The sequence below is a fragment of the Leuresthes tenuis genome, unplaced genomic scaffold (genome assembly GCF_036924035.1).
Source record: "Leuresthes tenuis unplaced genomic scaffold, fLeuTen1.0.hap1 SCAF_14, whole genome shotgun sequence".
NCBI classification, from domain to species: domain Eukaryota; kingdom Metazoa; phylum Chordata; class Actinopteri; order Atheriniformes; family Atherinopsidae; genus Leuresthes; species Leuresthes tenuis.
In genome coordinates, this window is record NW_027325368.1 from 19,223,317 (window position 1) to 19,245,310 (window position 21,994).

Genomic DNA, 21,994 nt, shown 5'->3' on the forward strand with positions numbered 1-21,994 from the left:
TAGGTCAGTTTGAAACATAAACTCGACTAAACAGGTACAAGCACAGCCAGCGGCCAGTGCACGCAGTACTTAACTCTGGCATTAAATTGAAGCAGCAACCAGGTATATATGAAGGAGGTGAATAACAAGCTGCAGCTGTGGATCGGCCCACACACCAGACACCAGACACCGCTTCTATAATCAAGCACAAGGAGGGAGGGTGAGAGCCACTGCCTAAGCAGTGCTCATGACACGTCCTTGCAAAGTTTGCCCAACTGTATTTGCATGTGGATGATAGGCACAACTGCATAGCAGCATCTGCATCAAACAAAATGCCTGCGTTCGTGTTTACAGGGCCTTTGATCACAGCTTAAACATACATAAGAGGAGACCTCTGCATACATGTCTGTGAGGAACATTTCCTGTGAAGTGTTTTCATTTGACACTACTTTCAGTATGTTCTCAAGAAATAAGATTAACATTTCTCCGGTTCTCAGAACAAATGTGACACAACAACAGCAAGACCCAGCATTCCCTACTGAAAGCAGATGAAGAGTAAGTGTATTAGCTCCAACCCTCTCAACCATAACTTACTTTGAATGTCAATAAAATGTATGTGCTTTTTTTTTTGATTCATTAAGTTGTTTTATTTTCAATGTGATTCTACAATATTTTATTTGTCTGAAGGATACAGCAAATGATCTCTGATAACAATAGTACTGATTTTGTTTTCATGATCAAAAACACATCACATCTATGCAAATCTGAAAAAAAGAAGGGACAACCGAAGAAAACAAATCCTACTGGCTATTAGAAAAATCTCTTCCATGTATCCTGATACATGAGCGTCCTATCAGCACACTACAAAGTGCCAACCAGGATGCAATCAACACCTGCACACAACGTGCCAGTTCAGAAGGACGCTGTAGTATGTTCGTTACTGAATAAGGGAAATTGGACGACCATGTAAATTTAAGAAAAAAAAAATCATGGCATAAGCATGTCTGCTTTGTGCTTTTCAGTGTCCACATGGACACATTGTGTGAAAAATGTTGTTTATTTAATAAGCGTTACATAAGGATTACAAATGAGAAGTGAATGTGTGAGACATGCTACATTAGACCCCTTAGAATGGCTTGCTGCTTCATACACAAGACATTTACTTTCCAGCTGATTCTCTGCAAGGTCTATGGCTGAAATTGTCTGGAAACTGGGTGGCAAGAGGCAATTCAAAGTGGCTAGATCTGTCAGTTAGGCATTTGATCTAACTTCTCAGGTGCTCGTTGACTATGCACCATCAGCAGAAGCATTCTAATTCACCATATTGAATTGGAATCCGACCATGTTGATGGTACATAATACACTGAAAATAAACTCTGGCTTGGTGTACTACAGAAGGGCCCTAACATGTGGATGCTGAACACTTTTTCAGCCACAAGTTAACCCTATAATGCCAAATGCATCAAATTTGATACAAGCGTTTCTGAGACCTACTGCATCACCATATGATAAAAACTTTACTCAAAACCCTCCTGTGTACAATCTGATACTTGTCTTTCACCCCCTGGTTGATACCTATTTCACTGCAACAATTCGGACACAGCACTTAAGCCAATCCAAAATGGACTCCTTTAATTAGCTCCCAACTCGCTGGATCAAGGTAAAGAAAATTTTACAGTAAGAAAAAGGATTTTACAGTAAGATTTTCTTTGAAATTTTTACTATTATTTTAACAAGAACACCTAATCTGTTGAAGCAAGTTATAATCATTTAATTTTCTGCATTTTAGTATATAGTAAAATCATGCAGATATTTTGTGTTTAAATTTGATACTATAGGTAGAAAGTGGAATCTTTTTTCATGGTGGAATATGCATTATATTGACCATTGTGCATTATAAACATGTTTTGATGAATCAATTACACAAATTCCAGATCAAAATGTGATGTTCAGAACAAAATAATGTCTGCAAAGTGTCTTTGAATGCATTGTTTAATTCCAAACAGGAACACCATGCCCTCTTCCCTTATAGCTTCACTTCCCATATTGCCTAAACTTAAGGTCACAGGACCATAGCCCTAACCATAAGTCACCCTCCATGCAAAAATTTGAAAAAATACAATTTTTCCCCCAAATTTTTTTTTACCCTAAATTAAACCACCTATTCTTCATCTGTATGCCTTTCCCTTCCATTTACCCTTACCGTAAGGTCACAGGACCAAATCCCCCATCACCACTTGAAAATTGATTTTATTAATTGTAACAATCTTTCCAAAAAATAACTTTTTCGCCCTAAATTTGACCACCTGCTCCCTTTTCCTTATACCCTCCCCTTCCTTTTACCCTTACCCTAAGGTCACAGCACCATAGCCCTAACCTTAAGTTCCTCCCCCTTGCTCCACCACTTGAAAATTGATTTTCATAATTTTAACAATTTTCATAAAAGTTTACTTTTATGTTATATTCTCAAGAATATAACAAAGAAAGACAATATGACTACGACATGCATGCACAGACAGAAACTGATACATAAACTGTCATATTCGGGACACATTTCAAAGCTTTTTAAAATGCAACCCTATACCATGCAGAATTATGGAGATATTTAGCATATTGTACTAAAACGTGTATACTATATTGTTGACCTTGTAAGTACTGTTTACTTGCCACGATATGATGATTTTTACCATTCTTACATTAATGAATGATGAACATTCACAATTGTGTGCTCTTAAGATTTGATTTTTACAGTTTTCATTGTAAAAAAAATTTCTGAGACCTTACAAAAAGGCAAGTCAGTGAAAATAAGTAATCAAAAGCCATAAATTAGGAAACAAATCATACTGTGTGTATACAATAGCAGTGAATGATTTATTGTGCAGCTTCAGTTGTACTTCAACCCTCATAAAAATCCCTTTAAAGATATAATCAAGCATTTGAAAGGGAATTGAGTTACTCTCATGATGAATTTCAGTATGGGAAGTATTGGCCTCCTGAATCCAGCCACTCCTCAACTTCTGCAGCAGCTTCCACTACTAGGCCTCCCGAGCCCAGCTGCACATCCACCTCTGCGGCAGCTTTTAGCACCAGGCATCCTGAGTACAGCTGCACCTCCACATCTGTGGCAGTTACCACGTCCAGGCCTACGAAGCCCAGCTGCACCTTCACATCTGTGACTGCTCCCACCGCCTGGCCTCCTCTGTCCAGCTGCACCCCTACCCCCATCTCTATAATTGATAGGAACATTACACAAATTAGTCGCCATCCCTCCGCTACAACCTCTGTGTCTCAGGAGATTTCATTCAGGGAGGGCTGCAGGCCCAGATGGAGTCTGTCCAAGGCTTCTGAGGGACTGTGCTGGTCAACTAGCAGTCCCTCTTCATAGACTCTTCAATATGACCCTTCAGAAGGAAAAAGTCCCGGTGCCGTGGAAAACTTCTTGTCTCATATTAGGGCAGCTGGTGGAGCTGACATCTCCTATCATGAACACCTTGGAGAGACTCCTTTTTCACCGCATGAGATTGCAGGTTGCTGAGGATCTTGACCCCCTCCAGTTTGCCTACCAGAAACACATAAGAGTGGAAGACGCAATTCTGTACATGCTGCGTTGGGCATATGCTTATCTGGATGGGCCTGGTTCATATGTGAGAATCATGTTCTTTGACTTCTCCAGTGCCTTCAACACCATACGGCCTCCCATACTAAAAGACAAGCTTCTAGGTTTGGGTGTGGTCCCCTCCCTGACATCATGGATTATGGACTATCTGACTGCCAGACCACAGTATGTCAGGATGGGGAGATGTGTTTCTGGAACACTGGAATGCAGTATTGGGGCTCCACAGGGTACTGTTTTGGCTCCTTTTCTTTTCACCCTCACATTGGACTTCAGGTACAACTCAGAGTCCTGACACATACAGAAGTATTCTGATGATACGGTTGTTGTGGCATGTGTGCGTGGTGGACAGGAGAAGGAGTACAGGGACCTTGTGGAGTCCTTCTATGGATGGACCAAAAATAAACTATTTGCTCCTGAACACTACCAAGACCAAAGAGCTGGTGGTGGACTTTAGGAGATCTAAAACTCCATACCAGTCAGTCTGCATTGATGGAGGGGAGATATAGATTGTTCAGACCTGCAAATACCTGGGGGTGGTGCTGGATAATAAACTGTGGTCTGCCAACATAGAAACAATTTACAGGAGGGGCCAGAGTTGTCGCTTCTTCCTGAAACGGCTCAGGTCCTTCAATATCTCAGGTCCTTCAATGTCTGTAGTGATATGATATGCATGTTCTATCACATTATCATTGAGAGTGCACTGTTCTATGCTGTTGTCTGCCGGGGGAGTTGCACTACAGATAAAAACTGTAGGCACCTGGACAAACTGGTGAAAAAGGCCAGTTCTGTAGTAGGCAGAAGGCTAGACCCTCTCAGTGCTGTGGTGGAGCAATGGATGAGGAGGAAATTATATTCTGTTTTGGAGAATAATAAACAGCTACTTGACAAATTTGAATTTCCCCCACTGGGGATTAATAAAGTATTTTTCTATTCTATTCTATTCTATTCTATTCTATTCTATTCTATATGTGCTTAAAATGAATGCTTTTGTAATTCTATGGGACTATGTGGGACTAAAAAGCTGTCCCATTGCTTTAAATCATGCTTCAACCTTAGTCAGGTGGGAAAAAACCTAACCAAATGGTGATGAAACATGTTCTGAGTTCACTTTTACTACTGATTCTGAGTGATCACTTCTATCTGACAGGCTGACCTCTCATTTAAAGTACATATGTTCTGATCTGAGCTACCTTTCTTCAAAATTGCTCAGCTTTTAGCAGTCAAGCGATTCACGGCAAGTGAAAGTAAGAGGCAAGTAAAGAGTAAAAGACAGAAGCAGAGAAAAAAGGAGGAGAAGAAAAGATGATAGAAAAAAAGGAAAGAGTGACAGAGCTTAGAGTTAAGGGAAATCTGTGATGTGTGACAGCATAAACCTGGAGCAAGGCTGTGCTTTGTGATTCAAAGAGTGAAGAAGAATGAGAGGTGAGAAGAAAAGAGCACAGTATGTGAGTGATTTTCCAGAAGAAGGGAAAACATCTGAGGTTTCCTCCAAGGTCAGAGATGCAATCTCCGAGTTTCTGCAGAAGTCACAAGCTCATGTTTCAAGGGGCTCTTTGTTTTGTCACTTTCCTTCTGACAAGGATATGGGGTGTGACCACATGTGTGCTTATGTGCATGTTTGTGTGAGCTGGCACCACAAGGAAAATACCACACAGAGGACAAAGCAAAACGTTTCTTAAAAATCCACCTTAAATCCAATGATAAAAAGGGAGTCTGCAGTGTACCAGTGTGCTGCAGTGTCACGTAGTAGCATAGTGATAACACCAGTCATATTACAGGTCATCACAACACATTATCTTGTTATTACGTGTTATTGCATGCTAGGTCCTGTAATGTGGTTATACTCTGTCCTGCGCAACATTCAGAAAGTAATTTTACTAGCATAAACATGTGAAGAGCTTAAAATGAAATGCCAAATGTCCCATACATTGTGTGCTTTGATATGCAATGCCATGATATCATGCTGACCAGTGGCAGTCTCATATTCTAATTCCTATAGCCACCCCTTCATACGCAATAAATGTAATAATCCTTTCTCGTAATTAAGCAGCAAAGGAGAGAGGCAGCGCTAATGTCAATATTCACAGATCCTACAGTACTAAATAAGGCAAAAGTTTAGAGGTTCATCAAAGCTATTTTACAGGAAAGAAATGATTGGAAATATTAATGAACAGATGTTGGTTTTTTCAACAGGGCTGTCAAGTGATTTAATCTTTTACCCAGCCAGCATGTGTATGGTGTATGTGGGGCCTATGTGGTTTGATATATGAGCTATAAAGTAGGCCCCCTTTGGGGTTGTCTTTGTGTCTGTATTTACTCTGTGTTAATTGTCCACATGAGTTCTGCTCCCTTACATATACCACAAATAAGGGACAACCTGGCGCCCAGTGTAATGAAGGCCTCACATCAGGTGTGATTCTTGAGAATAATGAGAATACTGCTGCAGGTCATCTGCAAGAGTATTCTAACACAAGTCTATCTCGTCTGCCTTATCATTTCTACACATGGTTCAAAGACAGTGAATCCTGCAAAAAGTAAAGTAGATTTTAACAAACTAGAGATTTACTTTTGCAACATGGAGAAGAAAAGAGATCTTCTCTGAAGTATTTAGGTTGGATTATGATTTTATTTCAATAAAGGACTGGCTTTAAGGCTTCCTATTATTTAGTATGAGATTTGAAAGATTGATTTCTGAAACATTATATGTGTTGGCAACCCTGCCTTATCCCAAAATGTACAACTCCATTGTTTTACTAGGTTTAATTTGTGATTTTGCAGAACCGTAGCCCATTAACCCAACAAGTTATTGTAAGCAATTGTTCTCAGGAGAATGTTTCGCGACAACAAAGCAGCCCTATATCATTATTAGGCCCTATATCATTATTATCCCCAAATTAAGGCATCCTCTCTCTCAAAACATTTGAGGAAATTGATAAGGAAGTGAATCAAATTAAACACACAATCGATGTCGGCCATTATGTCATGTGGGAGTGTATCAAAGATGTTTTAGTGCAGTTTTGAGAAAATTAATTTATAATAAATACTTTATGGACACTGATAATTAACAAGTTATACTAACAGATATGAACACCAGTTCTTGGCCACTCAAACTGATGCCAAAATCTATATCTACCTAGCTTTGTTCATAATGCTGTAGATGAATAAGAAAAGGATCAAACAAAACATGTCGATGTGTTCAAAATCCAGTGTTCGCTAGGAGCTGTATAATCAAAGATATTGCCGCATAGTGATGACTGATAGCGATGCCTATATCTCTAACCACTTTTAAGCTGCAGCCTTTTGAAAACTTGTCATCAAAATTTGAGTGATGAAAGATTCAAAACACTGTAAGGAGCCAACTCTGATTCGGCTCCTTCATCGATGTGTCATTTTCACGGTGGAATACTGTGAATGAAGTGAAGCAAGCAGATGGAAAAGTTAGCTCATTGACTAAAACAACAATTCCGCCTTTCTGCGACCATTCACTTCTACGTTTAGCTCATTTCTAATTTGTCTAGAGACAGCGATTTGAACGCACAGACTACAGTCTGTTGTATGTGTTTTAAGTCAGTGATTAATATGAAGTCAAATCACTTGTTTCTTACAAAGGAGCAAAGCAGTCAAGACTTTACTGTCTGTATCTTAAGTCTAAGACTTGATCACTTAGAAAAGCCAGCTAAGGGTGTTCAGCTCCTAGCCTATTACCTGTCAGATTTGTGGCTGTATCCACTTGCCCCTCTTTGAAGTGGAAGGCTCCCATGAGCTGGAAATTGGCTGGTAACTGCCTGGCAACTGAATGGTGGAGACAATACAAAGATACCTCGGTCAACCTCTTTTGTTTAATGACTGCTGAATACCATTTCACATAGATTACTTTTTTTTTTCACTCCTCTCCTAAAGCATCTGTCTCCACCAAAAAGGCATCCATTATCTTTGAGAAGTTCTGTAGGTGGACCACTGAGGGTTGACCTGAGGAATTGACTCTCTTGTGTTGCGCCATGGACTTGTGTACTGGTTGTTTTATTTCCCCAAACATGGCACATCAAATGAATATTACAACATCTACAGTATATCAAATCAAAAGCTTCCAATAAAAATGTTTTATTTTTTTCCTTTAAACCAAGTTTTATGGTCTGCAAAGTAGTTTTAATATTTTCTTCAATCAAACTTAAGTCCAAAGGACTCAAATTATAGTCAACATTTTTTCAATGTTTAATGTCTTCTGTCTTTATCTAAATTATCTTGATACATTTTTATTGATATAACTGGTTTTTTCCATAATTTATTATTATTATTTTTTTAGTTTAAGGTTTTTTTTTTATTATTATTTCATTTTTGTACTTTTCCTTCAGATTTAAAGTTAAAATTGAGGGTAGAGTAAAAATTTAAGTAAAAATTTCAAAGCAAACCTAAAACTGAGTGATGGTTAAGAGATATGTGAAATAAATATTAGTTTGATATCTTGACTACTCAGAGAACTGGGCTGGAAAAATACTCCTTGGTTCAAATCTTTTCAGCCACTTTCACCTTTTGACCCCCCTCGGGGTGTCTGACGCGGTTCACTGCCTTTTTCCAGAACTGTGGGTCTCCCATTATACTGCTGCTTGTCACACTTCCACTTGTCAAACCTGTACACTGACAGCTTGCAAACTACCTCCCATTTCCCAGCCAGTTTTTGATTTTCATTCTCATAATCCACATTTTAGATTACCCCCACCAATGCCACATAGACATTTTAAGCCTTTTAAATGCATACATTCCTAGTGAAAGATGTTTTTTCCATGTTTTAACCCTCTTTAGCAGGTATGCACAATGCCTTTTTCCATATGCCACAAGAATACAAAATAGTTTTTAAGATTCATACTACAGGGCTTTTTTTTGTCTTGTCAACACACACAAAAAGCACATTAGACAAATGGCACACTGTATGAAAAGAGCTTATCTCAGGCACCACTGATTAGAGCAAAGGCATTTATCAAGGGTTTTCAATTCAAGGTCAAGGTCACTGGAGTCAAAGCTTCATTTTTCATTTCACCTTTAATTATTCAGGGAGGGCCAATTGAGAGCAAGCTCTCATTTCAAATGGAGCCCTGATTGCAGCACAAATACAAATCAAACACATTACAATACATATCCATCATAATATACACTCAACAGAAGCACATAATGAAATTCAATAAGTACATGTACATTCAGAAATCATGAGATCAACAGCATGTATTTAAAATGAATAAAAGGAATCAGTGTATCCAACTGCAGCTGAGACAGTACATTATTTCATTTAAAATGAGCGAAATAAAAAAAAGCAAATGTCCCTATCTCCGTTTTAACAGCTGGGATATTAACAGCTAGTGGGTTACATGCACGAGTGGAATAGTTAAAAGATCTGAAGCTTAGTAGGCTCGATAAGTAGAGTGGAAGTTTTAGTAGTGCCTTATGAATAAACAATAAACAGTGTTGCTCCCTTCTTAGAGCCAGGGAAGTCCAACCTACATTCTGATAGAGATGCAATGATGGGTCATGAACCCAGAGTTTAAAATGGTCCTCCACTAACATTGCTATAATGTTGTCAGACCTGAGATGGATAAAAACAAATTAGTGCTGCAGGAAACTGACCTTTCAAATTGGCAGTCAACTGTGCTAAGGCTTCATCTTTTTTTTCTGTACTCAGAGGCACAGGCATCGGCAAAGCCAAAGTCCACAGAGCCAGTGTTCTCGACACCTTGTAAATTTTTTAATTGAAAGGGGAAATGACAGAAAACGGTAGAGTGAGGGGAAGAGAAAGGAGATGGAACCATAAAACAGACAACCAGCTGCTGTATTTGTGGAAGAAGAAAAAACATACAACGGCTATAAACAGGATTAATAAGGAAAAACACATACAAAAAGAAAGAAACAAACTGTAACAATATCACCAGCAACAAGCATATGAAAACTTAACCATGGTCATTGAATCTGATTAAAGCCACAAGGTGACATGGCAACTGTAGAGTGAGCATGAGAGTGAATGAGTGGGTGTGCATGCATGTATGTGTATGTGCGTGCATGCAAAATATACAGGAAAGGTTTTACATGAATTGTTGTTAATAATAGGGGAAGGGGGCCACCACCACCCCTGATTCCAGAGATCAGGAGCATAAAGGAAGGGCCCCCAGACCCGGACAACCAGCAGCCCTGATGGGGTACAGAAGAGAGAAACCAGGTAGCTCATCACGTATCTGTTAATATAATCAAATACAGCAGAATACTCCACCTAGCATAATTTCACAATTGCTTTCTGCATATCAGAGCATCAGGTTGTTCTGCTGAAGATAAGAGGTGTCTCCAAAGAATGGTAAGGACTGCAAAAAAGATCATGCCAGTTACCATCTCTGGAGGACATTGCCTCCACATAGTACCTCAGCAGAGCAAGGACAATTTTATCAGACAGCTACCACCCTACCACCCTACCACCCTCCTGGCTGGAGGTACAGAGCAGCCAAGGCTCGTATGAAAAGAATGAAAGACAGTTTTTATTCTACAGCCGTAAGAATCCTAAATAGTCACAGCTAAAAAAACATACTGACACAGACACAAAATGTTTCAGTCCCTTCTGCACCTTATGTTATCTGTATATATGGTAGATACATTTAATATTTTTGAATATGCCCTTTTACATTTATAATTAATTCCCTCATATATATATATATATATATATTTTAGTACGATCTGTCAGAGTTGCTACTGACAGTTCCGTTGTAATGCTCTTTTACAATGACAATAAAAGCTATTCATCCATCTATCTAATAAATTATATTAATTAATATATTAATCAATAATGATGTTGTGTGTAATAGAAACAAATGGATACCCCCAGACATAAAACGCTAAATGTAACATACAACATAGACTTTTTTTTTCTAAAAAGAGAAAATAAAGCAAAAATTCTAAATTTAAGGTTCCAAAAATTTAAACAAGGACACAATTATCTATTTCAATGATCAATTATCATTATTGAGAGGAATAAAATTATGGTCTAAAATCCATTTTTCAGGATGCACAAAACTCTTACACTCTCACACAATTTGTGGGCGGGGCTAAATTAGAACACATCCTGTCATGGAACTGAGGACATGATGTCATAAAGAATTGTATTCAGACCCTGACTGTGATGCTTGGAAGCTTGGAATCTGAAAAGGGAATGTTCCTTGTTGGAATAAAAAGCTCAGGTTAGCTCTTTGGAAACAAACACTGTTATTAAGGCGAGATACATTTTTTGGCATTAGAAATGGCAGAAATTATTGAGAAACAAAAAATGGAGATACAGGAGATCAATGAAAAATCGTTTGACAATATGTCTGAAAATGAGCTGAGGAAGATGGTTGCGTCCCTCTCAAAAACAGTAAATGATTTAATGCATGAGAAACAAAAGAATTACAAAACTGTTGAGAGAGCGAAAAGCGCTCTTGACCAGAGCAAGTGCTTAAGGAAGGAGCTGCTAAACGCAAGGAGAGAGCTGAAGGAAGAAAGGCTTAAACAATGTCAGATGGAAAATGACAGCAAAATCATATTCGAGCTGAATGAGGTGACTAAACAAAGGGACACACTCAGTCTACTGGTAAGCCAGCTACAAAAATACAAGAACAGCTATCAACAACTTAGAAGAAGCAACAGAGACTTCGAACTAGCAAAGAACCAGGAGGTGAACGAAATTCTGGAAAAAAATCATATTCTGGAGCTTGAAATAGAAAGTTTAAAGAAGCAGAACGAGATTCTCGGAAATGCAGCAAAAAAACACAGAGGGGAACTTGCAGAAAAAGATGAGGCCATAAAAAACCTGAAGAAACAATGTTGGAATGTGGACAAAGAGATGGATGCGATACTCATGACACAGAAGAAAGAAGAAAAGAATACTGCGCTGGAAACATTCTACATCCGCAATCTTGATAGAATGGACCAAATGAAAAAACAGGTCCACAGTAAAATGATAAAATTGTTTAAGTTAGAAAAACAACTTGAGCAAAAAAATGAGATGATTAGTGAACTGGAGATGACACTGATGAAGACCAAAGAGAATGTGGTATCTTTAGAGAAAAAAGTGCAATGGCACAGCGAAATGTCAACCTGCAAGTTTACCATCCGAAAACAGATTGAACAGATTCAGTCATTAACGGTTGAGTCAAACGCATTCCATCAAATGAATGAAAACAACAAAGAGGAAGTTAAGAAACTCACTGACAAGGTGGCTTACGTTAAAAAGTTGTATTTCAACGAGAAAATGAAAAACATGGATTTGGAAGAAGCTTTGAGGAGAGGTGAAACCAGGAGCCTGCCTGAAGGTCAGTCTCGTGAAGACATGCCCGCTGAGTTCCCGGCAGGTCGAAAACAGGACTCTGTGAAAATGCAAATCACCCAAAGAACAGACATGTGCCGGACACCCATCTCAGAGAAATCCAAGCTGTACTCGAAATCCAAGTCTGGTTACACCCAGCAAGACACAAGATTTAAGAATATCGTGGTATTGCCTTCTCTCACGCCAGACTTGCTTCCTAAAACAGAAAAGTGCAAGTTTACAACAAGACAAGATTATAAACTTCCAGCAATCGCCTCCAACTCTGCACGGCTTTCCACGTCACACGGGCCACCAACTTTCATGACTGAAATGGAAGAAAAAAAACAAGTTTAAATGACTTTTAAAAATCTTAACATTGGGCCTATTTAAAACTTACCTATGTGTAAGTAATAGGCTTAATTGTTTTGTTTTCAGTTTAAATGTCATTTTTAAATTTGAGCTAAAAACATATCAAGCAGATTGTCTGTGTCCTTTCCTTAGTGGTCTTCTTTTTCCTACCTGAAGTTATACAAGTGTTATGATCATAACTGCAGCTGAGTTTTAAGAAAAATCAGTTATTGATATGATTTGAAGGTGAATACAATGCATATTATGTATATATATATATAAAAAACTATGCAGTAGTGATCAGGCTAACAAATTCTTGTTACTTGATTCTTCCTGCATCATATCAAATAAATAATATATCTAAATCTAAATTCAACTTGATAGAAACACCCCTGTTCTGAGCAGGGCTTTTATTGTAAAGATTGTGCATTGGTACTGTGTGCAGCAGCTTACCGCTCTGATCCAGAACTGTTTGGAATTAAGGAATGAATATTACATTTATTGTAATATCATATGTAGTATCAGCTTTGACAAATCCTTAGTCCACTACGTGAACATGTTTAAAACAGTATGGCCATTTAATTTAATTGATTAAAGAGGTATAGACTGCTATTTTTCGTCTCTGGTATGCACACTCTAATAACATGGAGGAATTTATTTTCTATGCTCTCTACGGTACAGGTTGGCCTCAGTTTGTCTATGTTAACCCATTATGTTCTCAACGTTCTTTTTTTTTTATTGCTTATCGCTTCACGCCATTCTGATAACATCTCAGTGTTTAGGGTAAAGTATCCTTGTTTTCATTTCTAAAATCTCAGTTGATATGAGGTCAACATGATGACTAAGAAATGTTTTATTGTACATTTTGCCGAGAATCACTGACACTCGCCCAACGCATGAATAATAGACAGGCCAAAACTCTAGATGTGTGAAGGTACTACACTGCAAAAAGTGAGCAGAATGTGTAAAATTTTTAATCCTGTTTTGAGATTATATGTCTTTCATTTATTATTAAGTTGCTAAATCATGAAATGAGTTACTTTAAATGCATATGAGACTAAATTATATTACTGAGACACCGTTTGAGATAACATTTAATCTTTCACAACCATTTTTAGTTGTGAAAGACTGTTTCAGTAACATGTTATCCAGTAATAATCACACACTTAGACTTTTGTTGTACAAACATTAACACATTTATTGTAATATCATATGTAGTATCAATTCATTACCACAACATCACAGGAAATCACAGGTATCGTGTTATCAACTCACCATTTTTCACCGTTTGAAGTACGATTATTCATTTTAACTTTTAAGTGCATTGACATCATCGAGATTATATTTTGTCAGAACATACACACTTCTATTGAAACTGACTAGATAATATGATGTATGATCTTTTCAGCATATAAACTCTGTTGCCTGGGTAAGATTACGCACTGCAACTTCATATTCTAAGAGATCTCTATTGCAGACCATGATCTCATAAAGCTGACCTTATTCAAAACAGTATAATGAGCTGTCTATGACATAAATGCTTTTTATAAGAGTTTCAGTAGCTTTCAGTGTTGATCACGGTTAACTAGGTTCACCAGTTGTGAGAAGAACACAAAACAATGCAACTTTACCATGACTTTTTGTGCTGTAGGAAAAGAGTTATTAAGAGTCATTAGTTGCATATAACCTGCACATTGCTGTTTTTGTTTGTTTTTGGGTTTTTTTGCACATGTGTGTGTGCAATTTTTCAAGCAATTGTTGCTATTTGAAGAAGCAAATAGAATAATATATTTTAAGACAGAAAACTGAAAACAATTCTGGAATTCAGACTATTTATCTTGTTTAGTTGTTTTAAGACCGTTCCTATCAAAATTAGAAAGAAACAATGATGTAGTCTTAGCACAAGGATATCCATTTCTGCTGCAATGTACTGAAAAATGCAGAAAGTAATGGTGGAAAAGTTATATCTATGATTACAGAAGCTTGTATTACAGTCATAGGTAATTTGAGTTGATACTCTGCCCAAACCATACAATCGAGCTCAAAACTTAAATTTATACTCAGTTGTCTAGTCATAAAAAAATATGAGATCTTCACGTTGAAGGCTTGCACATTGCAACATAACATGATGTGAATAAAATGTTAATGTGCAGCATAACATCAAGTGAATGTAGTGTAAAGTTCGTGCAACTTTATGTTACATGATCAGCAGCAGATGTTGCTCAGCACAATGGCAGATGGGCATCAACTGGGATTTCATAGTTTTTCTGGCATTTTTTTCAAGCAGCCACGTTGTTTACTCCGACAGTAGTAGGAGAATGAGCCTACCTGATGGGTCCCAGTCCAATGCACTGCAGTCCCGCTGCTCAAGCCCTCATCCATGGATAACCCTCCCGAGTCTCCCAGTTCTCTTCCTTGGTACTTGGACAGCACAGCACCAGTGTCAAACAGTCCTTTGCTGTTCACAACCACTACAGTTTCATTACTGTGGTTGGCTCAGTGTTTCTTCTTCCTGTCATCTTGTAGCATAAACTACCAAGCATTGGATTGGTTACACATTAATATGAACTGACGGCAGAATATCAGGAGACATTTTCCTCTAATTATCAAGACTGGAACCCGTGTAAAAATGATTTACGTACAAATATTTCACTGCTGGATGTAAGTGGGATTTTCAGATGTCTAAAGTGGGTATAAATCTGATGACATTTTACTCACTACATTTAAACACAAATATCTGAGTGGCTCTTTACTTTTGTCTTAATGTTTTTTATAGGAATTTTAATATTATTCTTTATTTCATCATGTTATTGTTCCAGTGTAATACAGCACCATCACTTAAAAAACATGTAAGTTAAGGAAAAGACCCAAGGTGAAACATCACTCAATGATAAAGACTTCAATAAAATAAAAAATAACAGCAGCAGGAAAACAGTTTGACAGTGAGGAGGACAAGGGAGTCTGTTTGTGTTCATTCATGGGAGCAGCGAGTTCGCTGAACAAGCTTCGCTGGTTGTTGATGACAGCACACAGAGAGTGGCTGGTATTATTAAAAATGACCAGCAGTATGTTTAGCATGCTCTTTTCTGTCACCGTGACCAGAGAGACCAGCTTCATGCCAACCACAGAGCTGCCATGCCTGATCAGCTTGTCCAGCATGGATGAGTCCCCCTTTGATGTGTTACCCTGTCCCCAGCACACCGCAGCATAAAACAATACCCTGGCTGTCACCAACCGATAAAACATCAACAGGAGTTCCCTGCAGGTGTTAAAAGATCACAGCCTCCTCACGAAGTACAGTCTGCTTTGGCCCTTTTCAGTGAGGTGGTCAGTGTTGTTTGACGAGTCAAGCTTGTCATCTAACACTAATCTGAGGTTCTTGTAAATGCCCACCACCTCAATTTCCACCCACTCCATCAGGAATTATTTGAGACACGGTCTATACTGTACCTCCCAAAGTTCATGAGCATCTCTTTATTTTTTGATGTGTTGAGCTGCAGGTGGTTTGGCATCACATACAAAGTCCCTCGTCGGACTCCTGTACCCCTCCTCCATGGCATCCCTCATACAGCCCACGATGGCCGTGTCCTCAACAAACTTCTGAATGTGGCACAGCTTAATATCACATCTCAGTTACATAGTTTTATAGATTTTAAGAAAAATACTTCTTTATCAGATGAGTGAAGTTGTAACACTGAGTACTAAATAAAAAGTGTGTTGATTGATTGTCTATGTCAGTAAGAATATCTCACAGTATATCCTAAAATGAAAAAAATAGTCTAAAGAGCTGACTGACACACAAAGACATTGGCCTAGTTTCCCAGATTCGCTAAGAAGCTCTACGAGCTTCTTAGCTCTACGAGCTTCTTAGCTCTAAGAGCTTCTTAGGAGCACTGTGAAAGAAGGACGTGAGTCGTTCTTAGCTTAAGAAGATCTTTCACAAAGAAGGTAACGTAAGATCGCCCTGACCCACTGTTAACAGCCTTCTTAGCGACCAAACGCTCACTGCAGCCGCGTCATGTAAAGTTATATCTGACACTCATGATGAATGATGAATGTGCGTTCATAGCAGCAGAAAACTAACGCAAGAAAAATAGAATAAGAAGAAAAATAACAATATAAAAATAAAGAATTGCCCATGTGTTCCTATATCTATAAATAAAATGAATCATCATTACTATCACTCATTATGTTTTCCCACACATTCGGCATTTGCATATGAGTTTACAGTAGCTCTAAAAACATCAACAACCCTGTGGTACTTCACAGATATCAAGGAAACTGACAGGTGTAATTGAACTCGACTGGAACCTCATCAAGAGAGGCTCCACCTGCTAGTCTATATAAAGACTCCACTCCACGCATGTGAGACACCATGGCTGCAATACAGCCTATTCTCGCTGCTAACCAACAGCGTCGCCGTGCGAAGTTTACATAAATGCCTATGTACGTCAGCACTTCTCCCCACTTAACGTGCTGTCGGACCGGGCTGTCCAGTTCAAGTACCGGCTTCCCCGTGTGGAGATCCAACGCCTCGTCACGCTAGTGTCACCACACATTCAGAGGGCAACCGGCTGCAATTTTGCCCTCAGCCAAGAGGTGCAGCTCCTGGCCGCGATGCCTTTTTAAGCAGTGGGGAGCTTCCTGGAGGTGGTGGGGGACGGCACCGGCCTCAGCAAGGCATCGGTTTCACGGGGTGTGGCAGCCGTGACACCAATCCTCCTGCGCCATGCTCGGACACACATCAGAATGCCCACCACACGGGACGAGGTCCGCCAGATCCACCGTGGATTTCATGTCATGGCTGGGATCCCCCAGGTGATTGGTGTCGTTGATGGCACACTGATCCCAATCCACACTCCCTCCCAGAGGGCTCGTCCTCCTCTTCGCCCTTTGTGTTTTCTGAGAGCCCGTCGTCCCCCAGCAGATCAATGCCCCCACTAATGCCCTCAGAGGCCGTCTTTCCAATTATGGAAAGTACTTTTTCCTCGTCGTGAGTGAGGGTTGTAGCACCAGGTGCGCCACCACCCGTGCCCACGCTCTCTCGCCTCAACTTTGCATTTTTTTTTTTTTGGTTTGGCTTTAGAACTCCTGCCACTCCTTTCTTACAGCACCTCAGTCTCGCAGGCCACAGGGACTAGAGGGGGACATCTTTTGCGCTATGGGCTGCCGAATTCGGTTCTTTAATGCGCTTTATTTTTTGCTCTTTGTTCCCCCAAATAACACATCACGGTGCTGCCAGACCTCGTCCACTAATACGGTCATCTCCTCTTCTGTAAACGAGGGTAACCTCTTGTTCCGTTTGCTTGTTGGCTGCTTTTTCCCATGTGTGTACCAGTTAATGGGCCTGATTACTACTTAGATACACCTGTTAGCTGTGATCACACACGCTCAAGCGTCTGCGAAACACCCCTATCTTAGCGCTCCTTCTTATCCGAACGCAGCCAGTATAGTGTGGAAGTAAGGGCCTGAGTTGCAAACATTTATTTTTTGAATAAAGAAAAAAAAGTCTCTCAAATTGATAAACCACTTTGTTTTTACTTAAGCAAGCTGAGCACAGAACAGCTGAAAATGACATACAAGATTTACTGACTTCCAGTGAGAAGTTAGTTAAGCAAATGTAAAATCATCAATCAAGTATCATCAAGGTACATCTGCAGCTTTCAAGAGAACCATCACTGCCCTGGATAAACCTCGCAACCTTGTAAATGCCTTGGTAAAAAGCAGCTAAACGTTTACCCATATAATGACAAAAAAATTATTAATAAATAAAAAGCAAACCAAACGAAGCAAACAAAACATTTAACTGACCTGAGACTAAACCAAACTATTGAAAAGCGCTTTAAAGTCATGACAAAATCAAACTAGATCTATCAATTACTGAAATTTTGTATCGCTGGAGATTTTGCAGAACAATTACATTGTGCAAGTACAGGTGAGCACTGTAAATGGCGACTCAAGAACTTTCACAACACCAAATCAAAACAAGTAAGTGCCAAAAGTGTGACTTGAATTTGCATGGAGAAGCTACATTACTACATACTCTGGGAATGTGTCCGCTGTTCTGTCTTGGTAGAAATATTGAAATATAAAAAGCAATACAACCTTCGCTGAGAAACCAAACACAGAAACGAAATGTGCTTCTTATCTTAACATTGACTTTCCATATAAGGCATGAGTTTGTTCTGCTATAAACATTTTTTTTGGCCTTTGCACTTAGTTATCTAGAAAGCGATGTGCACTTGTCCACAACCTGGGGTTAGATGGAGCGTTATTTACAGCGCTACGTCCGCAGACCTCGTTACCACGTCAGACGTTTTCTTTATCATTTTCAGGTCAAAAGTAAAAGAAATTTGACATACTGTATGCAAAATTTTGCCACTTGGTTTTCCAATGAGTTTACCTTCTTTTGGCATAGACACATCACCATGAAAAGAACATCACTAAGAGGTTTCTCATCTGCAGATGTTAAGAATAGATACTTACAAGTTTTCAGATTCCAGATAAAATGGAAGGTGATAATTAAAAAGAAATACTCAAAGACAGTAACATGATTTAGAATTATCAAATTTTTAAAATGTTAAGCTTAACATAACTCATTCACCACATATATATTTCCACCCCTAACCCGAACCCAACTGTTCTGTATCCAAAGAAAATAGGGTTAGAAAAGGGGGTATCCTCTTCTTTAGACTAATTTTAAAGACTACTTAAGAGTTCCTCTTAGCATATCAAAATCTCCTTCATCATTGCAAGGCAGAGGTCTTGCAAAGATAGGCAGTCTCAACGACACTGTCTCTGTAGTTTCAAATCACAAAAAAATTGTCAGTGTAAGACAGCCTTGTCCAGTCATAGTTTGCCAAAAGCAGGGCAGTAATAGCAAAACAACACATCCGGGCAAGTACAGTACAGCATCTGAAAGAGTCCAAGTATCATTTGTTCTCCCAACAGTCTATGATATAATGCTGTTTTTGCGAAACGTAAATTTGTGGGAGCTTCGGCACTCTGCTTTCAAAATTGGTTGATCTGTTAATCCACATTATTTCAGTCCACGAGGCCAACTAAATGGGGTTGTACCTGACGCAGCAACTCTGCCACTATGTGTATTGTGACTCCTGAACCTGGCTAGTTTGTTAAGCTAGCTAGCTGCACAGCTGAGCCAGCTCGGGTTCAGGAAAAGCATTAGGAAGCTTGGAGTTGAAGATCTGCAGAGAGTCCTTGATCCGTGCCACCTCTCCAGCTGACAGCTTGAGGCGGTGTCGTAGCAGACAGGAAAACAGGTCAAGTGGCTGTGGTGCTGGTGGAGACAGCCGGTTAATCCTGTCTCTCATCTCCAGTAACATCAGAAAAGCAGCATCCTGTGTACCCTGTGTGTAGGGGTAGTCCAGTTGGAGAATCAGATCCTTGATGCCTTCAGGGTCAAAGTGCATGCTATATCCAAATACTTTAAGTGTGTTGATCTTCATATAGCCCAGGTTTGAAGTCTGGTCATCCAAGTCCAATGGCTCATAGAAGAGAGTTTCATTCACCGTTGGATCGTCTGTGACTATTCGGCTCCGTAGGTAGATGTGCACTGTTTCAAAGAAGGATTTCCACTTGTTGCCCAGAGCCAGAGTCCAGTTGTAACACTGTGCAGTGGCAATGGTGTCCATTCTAGTTCTCTCCCAATCAGGGAAGTCAGGCTGGTTCACCGGCATGAACCAGCTCTCTGAGTGACTACCCCCAAAAGGATTCACGTAAATTGCAGGCACGGGTTCCAGTGTTGAATTCTTGGTTGAGCATATCTGGAAAGAAATGCCCATCAGCATGTGGATGAGATTGGATTTATTTTTGTTACTCTTGAGTGTCAGTAACATCCTCTTCCTCCAGGCAGGATTGAACCAACTTCCCAAGCGGACGTCGTTGCTGATGTAGATGGCATGGACCTCTATTCGGCTGTCCAGTCGCTGAAGCAAGTATTTCACCTGAGAAGAGATAATCAAACTGTGAAACCACAATCAGTACGAATGATAACATATCAATCAAACATACTGGTTCTCAAACATTTCTATCATGGAATTTTAGTGGTTTTATCTTTATAAGTTTATATTAATTATTGGATAATAATAATCAATATCAGGATGGAATTTAGCGTGAATATCTATTTTCAAACACCTCCCTTGGTATGAAGTGTATCTTCTCACCCTGCAGACAGTAAAATTAATTAATTAAATTCATGAACATTTTAGTTTCCTTTTTTTCCCTAACACTGCAAGGCTTTGTTTGATAAATGATTCTTTCAAGAGTCATGTACACATCCAGTGTTTGTGTCCAGACGGAAAGAGACTAGCAAAGATATGTTATGTGATCTGATGTAATCAGAGATTATGTGTGTCTTATGTGGACCACAGATATTTGAGAACCAGTTGAGTACATATCTGAGAACCTCAGCATCTGGCATGTCCAGGTCAAGAGTCAGATAATGGTCCAAGGATGCGGCAATGCTCGGGCGGCAGGAACCAAGATGGAGGAGGTTGCCATGATGACAGGCTCCACAACGGGTGGCGTTGTCACTGGCACAGAAGGAGCAGGACATAGAAGAGGTGCCTACAATGCAGGGGATGACTCCCTGGCAGGAGGGCTGCTCTGTAGGGCAGCTGCAGCTCTTCACCTCCTCAGAGAAGAAGCCCAGTACTCCGTGTTCGTTGCAGTAGAGCAAAGACTGAGCCCTGCTTAGCCAAAAGCCAACAGGCCTGCAGAGGGAGAGGAGAAAACACCCAACTGAAGATGCACGTACAGCACAGCAGTTTTAACAGTACATCGTTTTTGCACTTTTTCACCCCTGCCCACAGTAAGTATCACTGATGTGTGTGTGGTCAGTCCCGGCATCTTTTGCTGATAAAAACACAAACATACTGACGCTTTTAGCCCTACATGCTGACAGCTTGCTTGTGGGTGTTCAGTCGTTTATTACATGACTTTTCTGTGCTCTCAAACTTATTACTATAAGAATCTGCATGTTTACACTTCAGGGTCCTTTTTTTATGCCATCAATGACTGGTAAATATATTTTAGGATAACAAGGCAGTCTGATCAGTTCATCCATTTGTGCTGTTTTGATGTCTGAGTGGACTAAAGACTGAAAAGTAAGTTTGTAAGAAACTGTGTTTTCTTCATACCATGGACTGTGGAGTGTGTGGAGTGTGTATCTGAAGGCACCTGTACTCAGTGCTGTCCACTTGTAATCGAATCACTTAGCATGCATGTTAGTATTGGTCTAAGCAGTCTTAAAGATATTTTTTCCAACAAATATATCTCTGTCATCATCATCTTTAAGATTAAGTTTGAGTGTTTCCCTTTCATCTCCTTAGCATAACTGAACAAATTATATCACCGTTAAACGTTCCTCTGTCCTAGTAATTGTCTTTTTTTAAGAGTGTGCACTTGATCATGTAGCACTGGAGAATTATGATGCAGCATTTAATTTAATTCTTCATGATATACCAAGAGGAACATCTCAACATTTTACCACAGTTTGAACTGTCTTTTTGAATGTGTCCTAGTCTCAAATGTGTCCTTGAGTGCCTTATGAGCATTACTCATTAAATATTTACCATAGAATTGAAGAGGCATCTTTTGCAAAACTGTAAAGCCCCACCCTGTATCCTTTTTACCATCTCAAGCAGTCCTCTTTGTTATGCTTCCAAAGACAGAAGCATAATGATCCCACTTTGACAGTGTGAGATTCATACAGACATGTT

At 39.4% G+C, this 21,994-nt stretch overlaps 1 protein-coding gene across 1 annotated transcript in view; it reads right to left on the bottom strand.

Moving 5' to 3' along the window:
* Nucleotides 1-17,772: 17,772 nt before the first annotated feature.
* The window catches only part of brinp2 (bone morphogenetic protein/retinoic acid inducible neural-specific 2), a 204,892-nt gene continuing 200,670 nt past the window's right edge, over nucleotides 17,773-21,994 (bottom strand). Inside the window, exons 8-9 of the mRNA XM_072364312.1 lie at nucleotides 20,680-20,986; nucleotides 17,773-20,218 (exon numbers count right to left, since the gene is read on the bottom strand). Coding sequence (XP_072220413.1) covers nucleotides 19,397-20,218; nucleotides 20,680-20,986 — 1,129 coding nt within the window. The 3' untranslated portion in view covers nucleotides 17,773-19,396. The remainder of the gene's footprint in view (nucleotides 20,219-20,679; nucleotides 20,987-21,994) is intronic.